This window comes from Populus euphratica, unplaced genomic scaffold (assembly GCF_000495115.2).
Source record: "Populus euphratica unplaced genomic scaffold, PopEup_1.0 scaffold2293.1, whole genome shotgun sequence".
Lineage (NCBI taxonomy): Eukaryota > Viridiplantae > Streptophyta > Magnoliopsida > Malpighiales > Salicaceae > Populus > Populus euphratica.
The window spans coordinates 3,864-15,387 of NW_011502145.1; the positions used below are offsets into that span (position 1 = coordinate 3,864).

At 37.5% G+C, this 11,524-nt stretch overlaps 2 protein-coding genes and 1 non-coding gene across 4 annotated transcripts; 1 reads left to right on the forward strand and 2 right to left on the reverse strand.

Moving 5' to 3' along the window:
- Window positions 1-215: 215 nt before the first annotated feature.
- Window positions 216-2,207, forward strand: LOC105118886 (phosphoglycerate mutase-like protein AT74H). Its single transcript, XM_011016942.1, has 5 exons — window positions 216-867; window positions 1,035-1,154; window positions 1,235-1,448; window positions 1,544-1,624; window positions 1,733-2,207. The coding sequence occupies exons 1-5, from the start codon at window positions 378-380 to the stop codon at window positions 1,821-1,823; spliced, it is 996 nt and encodes a 331-aa protein (XP_011015244.1). The 5' UTR covers window positions 216-377; the 3' UTR covers window positions 1,824-2,207.
- A 135-nt stretch (window positions 2,208-2,342) lies between these two features.
- On the reverse strand, window positions 2,343-2,415 carry TRNAA-AGC (transfer RNA alanine (anticodon AGC)). The gene has a single exon. It is a non-coding gene; the product is annotated as a tRNA-Ala (tRNA).
- Window positions 2,416-3,813: 1,398 nt separating this feature from the next.
- On the reverse strand, window positions 3,814-6,639 carry LOC105118887 (BTB/POZ domain-containing protein At1g63850-like). 2 transcript variants are annotated; one of them, XM_011016945.1, is made up of 3 exons: window positions 6,438-6,639; window positions 5,429-6,326; window positions 3,814-5,158 (listed from the first exon to the last, which is right to left on the reverse strand). In XM_011016945.1, exons 1-3 carry the CDS (start codon window positions 6,461-6,463, stop codon window positions 4,217-4,219), a joined length of 1,866 nt encoding a protein of 621 aa, XP_011015247.1. In that variant the 5' UTR covers window positions 6,464-6,639; the 3' UTR covers window positions 3,814-4,216. The 2 variants fall into 2 exon arrangements, with proteins under 2 accessions (XP_011015247.1, XP_011015245.1); XM_011016943.1 differs by having other exon boundaries at window positions 5,429-6,639.
- Window positions 6,640-11,524: the final 4,885 nt, after the last annotated feature.

Below are 11,524 nucleotides of genomic sequence, written 5' to 3' on the forward strand. Positions count from 1 at the left end.
TATTCACAAAATAACAAAAAGAAAAAGGGTCCGTTTTTATTAAAACCGAAACGCCTAGCCATCGGAAAAAAACAGAAAAAGCACTAATGGCACAAGAAATGATGGCGCGACGTGAAAACAATGGTGTCACAGGAGAAAATATAGCCCACAAATACAAGGTGCTTGGGCCACCACATTTCATTGTGAACCGTTCGTTTTTGTGGTCCTCTCTGCAAACAGAAATGAAATTTGACATGTTTCAGGATAGCCATGTAGCAGTAGCATGCTCGTAGAACAGTATACAGGTCAAGATTTCGCAGGAAACATGCTTCAATTAGACATGTTTCACCTAATTTTATTTCATTTTCTTTATCGTATGTCTTGTTGCTTCTCAAGCAATGGCCATACATTCCCTCACAACCTCCCCAGCTTCATCACTGCTACTTCCGCCGCGGAAACTGATTAAATCAAGTTTCATCCAATGCTGTAAAACCCAAAATGAGAGCATTGAACTTTCTGCAAATGGAAAGGCCAGTTTTCCTGAAAAGAGTCTACAAAAACAACCGTCAAATAATCGTCCTCCCAGGCCTCGCCGTATAATACTGGTTCGGCATGGACAAAGCCAAGGAAATGTTGATGAGAGTGTCTATACAAGGATCGCTGATCCGAAGATCGCCCTCACTGCGAAAGGAAAGGCTCAGGCTGAAGAATGTGGTAAGAGAATCAGGGAGATGATTGAGAAAGATGAGGCGGATGATTGGAAGGTTTACTTCTATGTGTCACCATATAAAAGGACTCGTGAAACATTACAGAATTTGGCCAGAGCATTTGAGCGCTCAAGAATTGCCGGTATGAGAGAAGAGCCTCGTCTGCGCGAGCAAGATTTCGGTAAGTTCCTTCAGACACTGTATTAGGCCAATGATTGGAAGCAGAAAAGAGAGTACATGCAAAGTGGAAAAAACAATTCAAGCCTGCCAGTTTATGTGTAAAACAGATATTTATTGAATGCCAATACAATCTGCCTAAATAAATCCTGTTTATGTTTTTCTTGAAAGGCAATTTTCAGGATAGAGAGAGGATGAGAGCTGAAAAGGCTATTCGAATGCTCTATGGTCGATTCTTTTTCCGATTTCCCAATGGAGAATCGGCAGCTGATGTTTATGATAGAATCACAGGTTTGTCTAATATCTTAGCCTTTCTCAGTCGCGAAGAGAAAAATAAAGCATTTTGATGCTATGCAGTGTTAATGAAACAGGATTCAGAGAAACACTCAGAGCAGACATTGATATAGGACGCTTTCAGCCTCCCGGTGAACAAAGTCCAAACATGAACTTAGTGATAGTTTCTCATGGTCTCACACTTCGTGTGTTTCTAATGAGGTGGTATAAATGGACTGTTGAGCAATATGAGAAACTCCATAACTTTGGGAATGGAGGAATGGTCGTCATGGAGAGAGGCTTTGGTGGAAGGTAATTCTTGTTGTCTTCTGCATTTCTGATGTGCAGAATTGAGTATGGGGGGGACACTTGACGAAGTATTTTGCACACAATTCTATATTTTATAGGTACAGCTTATTGATGCATCACACTGAAGAAGAGCTAAAGGAGTTTGGGTTGACAGATGAAATGCTTAAGGATCAAGAATGGTAATTATAAAACTAATCTCATATTTTAGTACACTTCAAGGTTCCAAACACAATGCTGATAAACGATCATATCGAGGTTTTAATTTTTCCTTATGGTTTCTGATCAAGGCAAAAATTTGCAAGACCAGGTGAATTGAACTATGATTTTCCTATGATGAATTCTTTCTTCACCCATTTTAAACATGACGACCGCCAATGATGAATCAAAGAAAGATGTACGGTTTCCTCAACTAGTTACGCAGATGTAGAAGAGGTTGAACCTTGTCAAGCAGACTGGAGTCAGAAAGCATTGATCAGCGGCGTTTAGGGCTGCGCCTTGTAAGACTAGCTCCGGGGCGAGTTCTTACTATTTGGCCCTCTTTTCTGGGGCGTGATTACTAGGGTTCCTCCTTGTCAAGTCTGTCATGAAGAAGAATAATTGAACTCGCTACCAGACTGTAACACTTGTTGAAACATACAATTATGTGTGAAGGAAGACAATAAACAGAGTCTGCCACAGGAAAAAGGAGGCACAACTGTCTAGATACATTTCTCTAATTTACATCTCTGAGAATGATCCAATCGATGGTTGAATTGCTGTCAATTACTGTGAAATGTAGGTGTAGCAAAATCAGAGTAATGGCTTGCTTATGTCTCTTCTGGCGTCTCATTCTACGGGCATAACCTCAAACACTAGCACGATAAAATAAAATACAGCTGAATCGTGGCCAAGAGAAAATGGAAATGCGGGGTATCGATCCCCGTACCTCTCGCATGCTAAGCGAGCGCTCTACCATCTGAGCTACATCCCCTGTTGAGCTGTCTTGGGAATATAGAAATGAAAAACCCATATTCAGCTCGTTGTCATCCAATAAATTCTTTGATGCTTAAATTTGAACAATGTGATAAGGTGGCCTTCCTGCGGCCTTTGGTCAACCAAATTGTTTCTGTTGTCCAGACTCCAAGTTACTGCGTGAAGTTCTTCACAATTCTAATATGGTTAAATTTCACCAGCACCGTTGCTTGCTGGGGCTGGTTGATTGTTTCATCAGTCTTTTAGCAGAATTTGAGTTTTTCTTTGATTCTTTCCTTTTTAGTACTAATTTGTAAGCAACGTGAGCTCTTTAATTTAACGCTTTTTTTCTTACTAATGAATTCTTTCATTCATATAAAAGGAGAAAAGGTGCCATTGCTATGAGATTTTGGTCCCCCCAAAAACATAAAAGAATAAAAAAAAAAACCTAAAGGTGACAGTTTGATGAACAGTTCATTATATAGTTTGTGATTGGATATGTAGCCCACGGCAAAAAGGATTCAACACAGCCACCGTGCTAGATAGTACTTACTGCACGGAGAGTACTGATGAAATATTTATCAGTACACTTTAGTGATTTGATAAGAAAAGCATTCTCTACACTGATTCAAATTCCACCAACAGCCCACCTTAAGTTACTGTTTGGCCATTCAATTGCAAGTCCTTGAAACTAGGTTTCCAAATTCCAATGAAGCTTTCATCACCAGTCACCCTTGAACTTGCGGCTCTGATCTTGGGTACATTACATGTAAAAACGAGACAATAGGTTGCAAATGGAAGCCGAAACTTTGTTTCAAGATTCTCAACCACAAAACAACGAATCATATATCCGAGGCTTTTTCAGGCAACGTATTTATACAGGCAAACGTTGCCCAAAAGAAAAGGATTGAACAATATTTCAACATGAGAACAGAGATTGCAAAGAATTTGGCTATTGCCAATAAATACAGCAACCATGATTATATTAACCAAGGAGAAGAAAATGTTCTTCAACAGGTGAAGGAGAATTTTAAAATGTTTTGTAGAAGAAGGAAATTTGAAAAGGATACCTGAGCCTTTATTTATTGCTTCCTTCCTGACATATGACAGAGTTCGAGGAAGTTCGGTTCTGCCAACAAGGCCATTTACTAAGAAGTAATAACCGAGTTTCATCATGCATGATGTTTCAAAAGAACATACCAGCATTAACCCGCACTAACCCGCACATGCATTCTCAAGTATTGACACTGTGAGAGCCCGTTGCATTTCTCAGATATTCATATTATACCATGAGTAAGCTACATTGTGAAAGACCAACCAATCCAAAAGGATTCAGACAAAAAACCAGCAGCGATCCTGGTCTAGAAATAGAAAACAGATTGTCCCCTTCAAACAGAGAAGCAATACACTCAAGTGATGATCATAATTTAAAGAACAATTTTATATATGATGATTAGGACACACCTAACCTAACAAGATAAAAAGCAATGTAAGAGTAATAAAGAGAGACAACTACTGAATTAAGTATCAAGTTGAACAAAAGAAGCAATCTCTATTATTTTTTAATCCCAATAAATTGTGGAAGTAGCATCCAAATTCTTTCAATCTTCTTCCAGACTAAACCTAGCTATTTCAGGACTCAGAACACGCCATTCACCTCTATGCAATTTTCACTCCAACATGATTTGTTGGCCCTGGTTTAGAAAGGAAGAAGAATGAGAATCGTTGATTTGCAGTCAGGACCAAACTGATCACAACTGACCTGTATGAAACCGTCACCTCTTCACCATCATATCCTGCATCATGGAAGCTCTAACTTGTTATGAGTTCTCAATGGTTGCCGTTGTAATTCTTATTGGCCGTGTCCTTTCCTGCTCACCACCACGTCTCCAAAATGCCCTCCTCCACCAAACTTCAAATCCCCTTTGTATATTAGGACAATCTTCACCAGAATTCAGAAATCGATCAAACCAAGCAAGCAAAATATCCTGTTGCCAAGCCAGTGGCAGAGTTAAAATTGTGTTGCTAAGACCATCTTCAATCAAATGTCGATCAAGGCCTTTTGTTGCCCTCCTCATCCAACCAAAATCATCATAAAATGGCACTAACCACGTCTGTAGAAGCAAAGACCTTGCTTCTTTGGAAGCCAACAGCTGCCCCTTTCCGATCCCAACAAACAACCTAGCTGTAACTCTACTAACCTCATACCTGTGAATAGTTGGAATTTTAGAATGTACAGCAGACAATTCAGATTGAGAGGCCCATGTTTTCAAAAAATCTTCAGCGATCTGTCTATCAATCAAAATATCCAAAATCCAATGCAAGTTATCTGCTTGCCGCGCAATTTGTCCAACATCATTCAAAACCCCCGAAGCTACCCGGAGAAAATGGTCTTGAAGCAATTGCAAACACCCATTACATGCCAGGTACAATGACTCTTTCCGAAGGTCATTCTGAGAAGAATTTTCACGAAGCATCTTTGACAATAATCCTTTCATCTCACGCCTCGCTTTCTCATCTTTCCCTTCCAGAACTACATGTAAAAGCTTGAGAAGCACTTCTTCATTGTCGCCACCATCTTGAGTTCCATTGGTGACTTCAACAGAAACCCTCTTCAAAACTTCACTCACTCCAACCCCTTCAAGGCGAAGCTCCGATAGAAGTGAAGCCACCTTCTCTTCTTCATCCTCAGCCCATGGAGCAGCCTCTAAGCACTCCAAGCAAGATAAAACCCCAGCATCAAACCCAATTGCTGCAGAAACCTGCAAAAAAGAAAAGGAAAAAAAAACACAATAAACAGATTTAGCACCTCATGAAAAAATTCAGTCAACAATAAAGATCAAAACTTTCAGAAAACAAGAACAGCCTGCATTTCCTCAACTACCAAAAACACAAATAAAGTTTTTAACTGTACCTATCTATTTCCATAGTTTCTTCTCGACTAAACATATCAACTTATGTTAAAAAAAAGCCAATTTACTCTCTGTCTCTGCTGTCTAACAACAACAAAAATTAAAAAACAAAGACTTTACCTTTAAAATACCAAGAACTCTAGATACATCCTCTTTCATAAGCTTCCTTCTCAGATCCTTACAATACATCAACCTCAGAGTCTCAATATAAACCTCAACATCATCACAATCAGCAATCTCCACAACATAAGGAGCAGACATCCTTTGTTGCTTATTAGCCCACTTATCCGACAACTTCACTGCAAAAAACCGACTATGACCCACCAAGATCTGCCTATGCACATTCATTGAAACACTAATACCATCTTTAGAACTCAATGTCAAGTTCACATCACTAGAACTCGAATCATTAAACTGATTACCAGGACTCCTGTTTCCCAGAATGTTAGTTATACGTTGCAAGATTAAAGCTTGTCTATCTTGAACCGACATTTGACTGCTCTGTGTGTTTTTGACATTGATATTTCCATTATTGCCGATAATGGGTATCTGGGTTGTGTTTCTGGGTTGAATTTCGGGTTCACTAGCCATCATTTCAAAAAGGGTCGGGCTTGACCGGGGTTTATGATCAGGTGGTGGAGGTGACATAGGGTTCAACAAACCGGCAGTGAGTGCAGAGTTAAACTTAGTAAAACTAGAAGGGAAAGATGAGTGTTCATTTGGAGAAGCAGTTTGGTGGTGGCCATTTGTTAGTAGTGTTGTTGTTGTAAATTCCATCACTGGTGACTGACTTCCTGGAGACAACAGGATCTTGAATTCTGAAGGTGAGGTTGTAACCGGGTCAGGTTGTGGACTATGGTTAATGGGGAAACGGGTTTTCTGTGGAGGAGGTGATGGTGGAGGCGGAGTTCGGAGAGGTTTAGAAGCTGGACAGAACCAAAAGTTATCTGGAGAGGCTATTGTTGGTGGGTCATGTTTTCGGGTTTGGGTCAAGTAGCTGGCGGATTCAGAGTTATTTAATGTGGTGGTGGACGCAGAGGAGGAAATGGTGGTTTCACGGAATCTACGGCGTTTGGGCTTGATGGGCTGAGCTTGGACTTTAATAAGTTGAGCTTTGGCTGTTGAAGTAGTTGTGGTGGTGGTGGTGGTGGCCATGAGAGTTAAGCGTGTATGCTTGTTGTCTTTTAGTTGATGGCATCGGCAAATGGGAGAGGGAATGGGGGCTGTTTTTTTTTTTTTTTATCGTGGGTCTCTGATCAATAAGATGTTGAATTAAAAAAATAAAAAGGGAGAAGGATACGAGACAGAAACAGCGAGGAGTGAGAATGAATGCGAAATTGCGAACAAGAAAGGAACTTATTCTCTTTGTAATATTATATGTGAAATGACACCCTCACGTTCACACACAGATGAGACTCTGCTTTTTATTTTTATTTTAAATATGTTAGAGATTATTTTTTTTAAGTGTTTTGATTCAGAAATATTTTAAAATAATATTTTTTTCTATTCTTTAAAATTTATTTTTAATATTAACACATTAAAATAAATTTTAAAAAATAATTTAAAACTAAAAAAATAAAAAACACAACAGCTAAATCCCTTCTGTTTATGTTTTGTTTGAACACTCCAAGTTGGATATAAATTTCCCTCATTTTCACCCCTTTTCTTTTTGTAAACTCTTCTTTAGCCCCTTTATTAAGAAATCTTTCATTTTGACACCACGGTTTTTAAAATATCCCAATCTAAATCCCACAGGAATAAAAATGTTTAAATTAAAGAAGAAAGCCAGACAATGAAATGATACTATACAGATAAATGCTCACAAAAAATCAAGTGTCTCTATTTTGTTTCTTGGTTGTTAAATAGCCTCAAAAAAACTTATCGATGATTTCATTTTCTTGCATTTTTCTCGTCTTTCTTTCATCTTCTCCCTCCGTGCTCTTAAATATGGAGGGAGAAGTATTCCGAGAAATTTCTTCAAAGCTCAAAAATATGGAGATAAACAAAAGTAATTCTAAAGGTGGGCTAGCCCCTGGCTCCTGCTAGCTATTCATCAGCCAAAGGTCCTGGATTGCAGCTTTTTGAGAAATCACTGAGTTTGCCCTCGGGACTGATAAACCAGACAGATCAAAGTGAAACATCTCCAAATCTACAAGAACTAATAAGATTTACCCTGCGGGGCGGTGAATGGAACGGGTCTCCTGTGATTTTTACGCGGTGAGTCCGCCAGGTGAGTGGAACTTCGGAATTGCTGATTCAGTCTACAATAAGATGAGAGAGGCCCCATGCAGTCGCCGACAGTCTCCGTTCTTGTTTCATTCTTTATTGCTGATGCCCACTGCTGCTTATGTGCTTGCAGTGTTGTCTCTAGTGGGTTCACTGCTTGAAATTATGGGATTATGCCTGCTATGATTATTTTTATTTTGATTATTGGATTTGGGATTTCATGTTGGACATTAATTGAATAAGATGACTAATGTAATCATGTTAACAATATATAATCTGATTGGAACCTCCTTTGTGTGTGGTTTCCAATTCAATAATAAGAGTTTATACTATACTTGTTTGATATACTATTAGTGGAACCTCTAACCTTGACATTTGTTATTATTATTGTTTAATCCTTACATTAATATTTCATCTCTAAGTTCTCATCATCATCATCATCATCATCATCTTCTTCTTCTCTTTCTTTATTATTATTATTATTATTATTATTATTATTATTGGTACTATTATTATTATTATTATTATTATTATTATTATTGTAATTGTTATTGCTGTTGTATTATTGTTATTTATAATTTGTACAATTAACCTCTCTGTGGTTCGACCCCGGTCTTGCCGGGTTATTTATTACTTCGACACTCCTGCACTTGGGAGAAGACATCAATCTTTTAGTCGTGTCACATATGTATAGGTGGTTGTGATTGTGGCTCACATCTTCCCTTGGTTTTACGTCCAAAAACGGCTTAAACGCCCTCTATGGGTCGGGGATAGGCTTCCCATCTAGTTATCTTAAAAACTAGCTAATAGGGTCTTTTTTAGTCATATTCCCAAGACTATGTCAAGCATGTTCTTTATGAAAATGGGTTCATAAGTCATGAATTGCACGATACTTATCTCGACTATGATGAGACTTAAGAGTCAATAGAAGATTATCTAAAGACTCTCTGTGTTTTGAAATAAATCCCACCTTTTGACAATTTTCACAGTTTTTGCGGAGTGCATGTGACTCCTTGAATATGGTGGGCCAGTAAAATTCACTTTGTAAGATTTCTACAGTCCTCTTTTTTGACGAGAAATGATCCCCATGTGCCTTAGAGTGACAAAATTTAATGAAATTACTTACCTCATTATCGGGAAAGCATCTTTGAAATATTTGATCAGGACGATAATTGAATAAGTAAGGGTCATCCCAATAAACGTTTTGCATGTTGCTAAAAAAATTTCTTTTGTCTTCGGTACTCCAGTGAGCTGGCAAAAATCTTGAAGCAAGAAAATTGATATTTTTAGCAAACCAAGATATTGAATTAAGAGAAAGTAGAGACTCATCAGGAAAGTAATAAATGATTGGTGTGATATCGGGTGTCGAATCTGTTGTCACTTTTGATAAAAGATCCGCATCAACATTTTCGGTGCCTTTTTCATCATCGATTTCTTCCTGATTGGTCATGGCATGAGGAAATGAAAGTGCTCGCAGGGAATCAGTCTTTTCCTTGCAATATTCAAATTCAACCCCTTCCTTACCCTTAGAGATTGACTCACCATCTTTCTCACAAGGTTCCAGAGTGGGTTTTTTAATAACCTTACCACTATGCAGAATAGTGACTGATTTGACTTGATCCATGTGTTGGCTTCCGGAACTACTTGCATTTGCATTGTATTGCCCCTTGGGATTTTGTTGTGGTTGAGATGGAAACTTACCTTTCTCTTGGAAACTGAGAGCAGATGTTAATTTTGCAAGAGTATCTTTAAAATCTGTCATGTTTTGAGCAAGTTGAGTATTGATTGTCTCTTGCTTTTCCATGCATGCATGCAATGTTTCCTCAAGATTTCTTCTAGGAGGTGGAGCATAAGGAGGTGCATATCCATGAGAATTTTGGAAATTATCGTGTGCTTGAAATGGTGGTTGTGAAGTTTGTGCATTGTTGTTCTCACTCTTCCAACTAAAATTTGGGTGTTTTCTCCAACCAGGGTTGTATGTTTATGAGTATGGGTTATGGTTGGCCCTTTGGAAACTGTTTAAAGCATGGGCTTGTTCATGGAGACATTCCTTAAAAGAAGGCAAGGTTGGACAATTATTGGTTGAGTGTTCATTTAATTCACAGATTTGACACATAATGTTTTCAACAGATTTTAATTGACCACTCTTTTTCAATTCTAGTGCCTCAACTTTTCTAACTAAAGATGCAAACTTGGCTTGAAGGTTGATTAGTACTTAAAAGTGCATTTTTATCATGGTTTTATATCATCATTTTGCACTTAAAGTATCAATAACTCCTTAACCAAAACATGTTTTATAATAATATATCTAATAATATAAGATACCTTTAATTTATGGTAAATGTTCATTTTAAATGCAGGCCTATCACATAAATGAAAGGATTGATTGATGACTTGAAGAACTTAAATTGCAAGGATAAAGAGATGGCCAAACTTAGAAAAGAGATGTCGGTGCAATCCAAACCGGAACACTGTTCGGTAATTGGGTCATATCTGGAGCTATAGATCTCAGATTTGGGTCTACTTTATATAGATGGAAAGGTAAGACATAGGCCTATAACTTTCATATGGAGCCCAAGATCTAGAAAGGCTATTTTCAAGTCCAAATTATAGCAACAACAAAGAAGCCCGAATATGTCCTCCAGCCCGAGCACTGTTCAGTATTTTGGCCATATCTGGAGTTCTAGAAGTCAAAATGAGCTGAATCTTTTACACAAGAAAGCTGAGACAATTTTGCTACAACTTTCGTGTTTTTGAGTGGCTCCAATTTTGACGTTATCAATGACGTTTTGGGCAGACAAGAGAAGATAAGGATTGTCACCAAGTCAAGAGTTGGCCACCCACTCATCAATTAGTCATCAAATCAATAGTTCCCAATTTTGAAGAGTTGGCCACCCACTTATCAATTAGTCATCAAATCAATAGTTCCCAATTTTGGCCTATAAAAGGAGGCATTTGCCATGCATTTAGGCATCTTGGTGTCCAGATCAAGATCATCCTCTTCCTTTCTCTCTTTGTATTTTTTGTAATGTTTATGCTTTGCTTTCATTAATATCAAGTTTATGCCTTTCATTTCCTTTCATTTACTTAGCTACCTTTTATCTTATTTATGTTCTTATTTTGTTTATTTATTTTTCTTTCTTTTATTATGTCTAGCTAAGTTTATTATGTCAAGGTGAAAAGGTTAAACTAATGGTGTAAGAATAAGTATAGTGTAAACTCAAAATGGACTTTAATGTTTGATACTAACATGTTTTGTATTTGTTATCTTATTCACTCTTTAATACTTTGCTTGTTAAATGACTAATCTTGATTTATGTTGTATAACACTTGGTACAACAAATACTTGGCACTCTCATAGCCCATACTATATGGTATAACCGACACCTGAGCTATGAAAGGAACTTGATTTGTTGTTAACATAAGTTATAATCATGAATGCTTGATGAAATTTACAAGTATTAACATTAATTGAATAAGATAACTAATGTAGTCATGTTAACAATCTATAATATGATTGGAACCTCCTTTGTGTGTGGTTTCCAATTGAATAATAAGAGTTTATACTATACTTGTTTGACATACCATTAGTGGATCCTCTAACCTTGACATTGTTTGTTATCATTATTTAATCCTTACGTTAATTTTCATCTCAAAGTTCTCATCAACTTTTCTTCTTCTTCTTCTTCTTTATTATTGTTATTGTTGTATTATTGTTATTTATAATTTATACAATTAACCTCCCTGTGGTTCGACCCCGGTATTACCGGGTTATTTATTACTTTGACACTCCTGCACTTGGGAGAAGACATCAATCTTTTAGTCATGTCAGTGAGTCCTTGAATTCCTTCATTTCACACATGCCTGGAACAAGTAAAAGCACTTTTACAAAGAAACGTTGTGTAAAACGACTGAAAGTCTGTCATCGATATGCCAGATGGACTTGTAATGCATAATGTCGGTCTTTAGGAATGGTATCTATAAACTATG

Coding starts and splice junctions, on each gene's coding strand:
- LOC105118886 (XM_011016942.1), top strand. CDS start 378: ATGGCCATACATTCCCTCACAACCTCCCCAGCTTCATCACTGCTACTT. Junction 1,449..1,543: donor GAGAGAGGCTTTGGTGGAAG/GTAATTCTTGTT, acceptor TATATTTTATAG/GTACAGCTTATTGATGCATC. Junction 1,625..1,732: donor ATGCTTAAGGATCAAGAATG/GTAATTATAAAA, acceptor TTTCTGATCAAG/GCAAAAATTTGCAAGACCAG.
- LOC105118887 (XM_011016943.1), bottom strand. CDS start 6,463: ATGGCCACCACCACCACCACCACAACTACTTCAACAGCCAAAGCTCAA. Junction 5,159..5,428: donor GAGTTCTTGGTATTTTAAAG/GTAAAGTCTTTG, acceptor TCTTTTTTGCAG/GTTTCTGCAGCAATTGGGTT.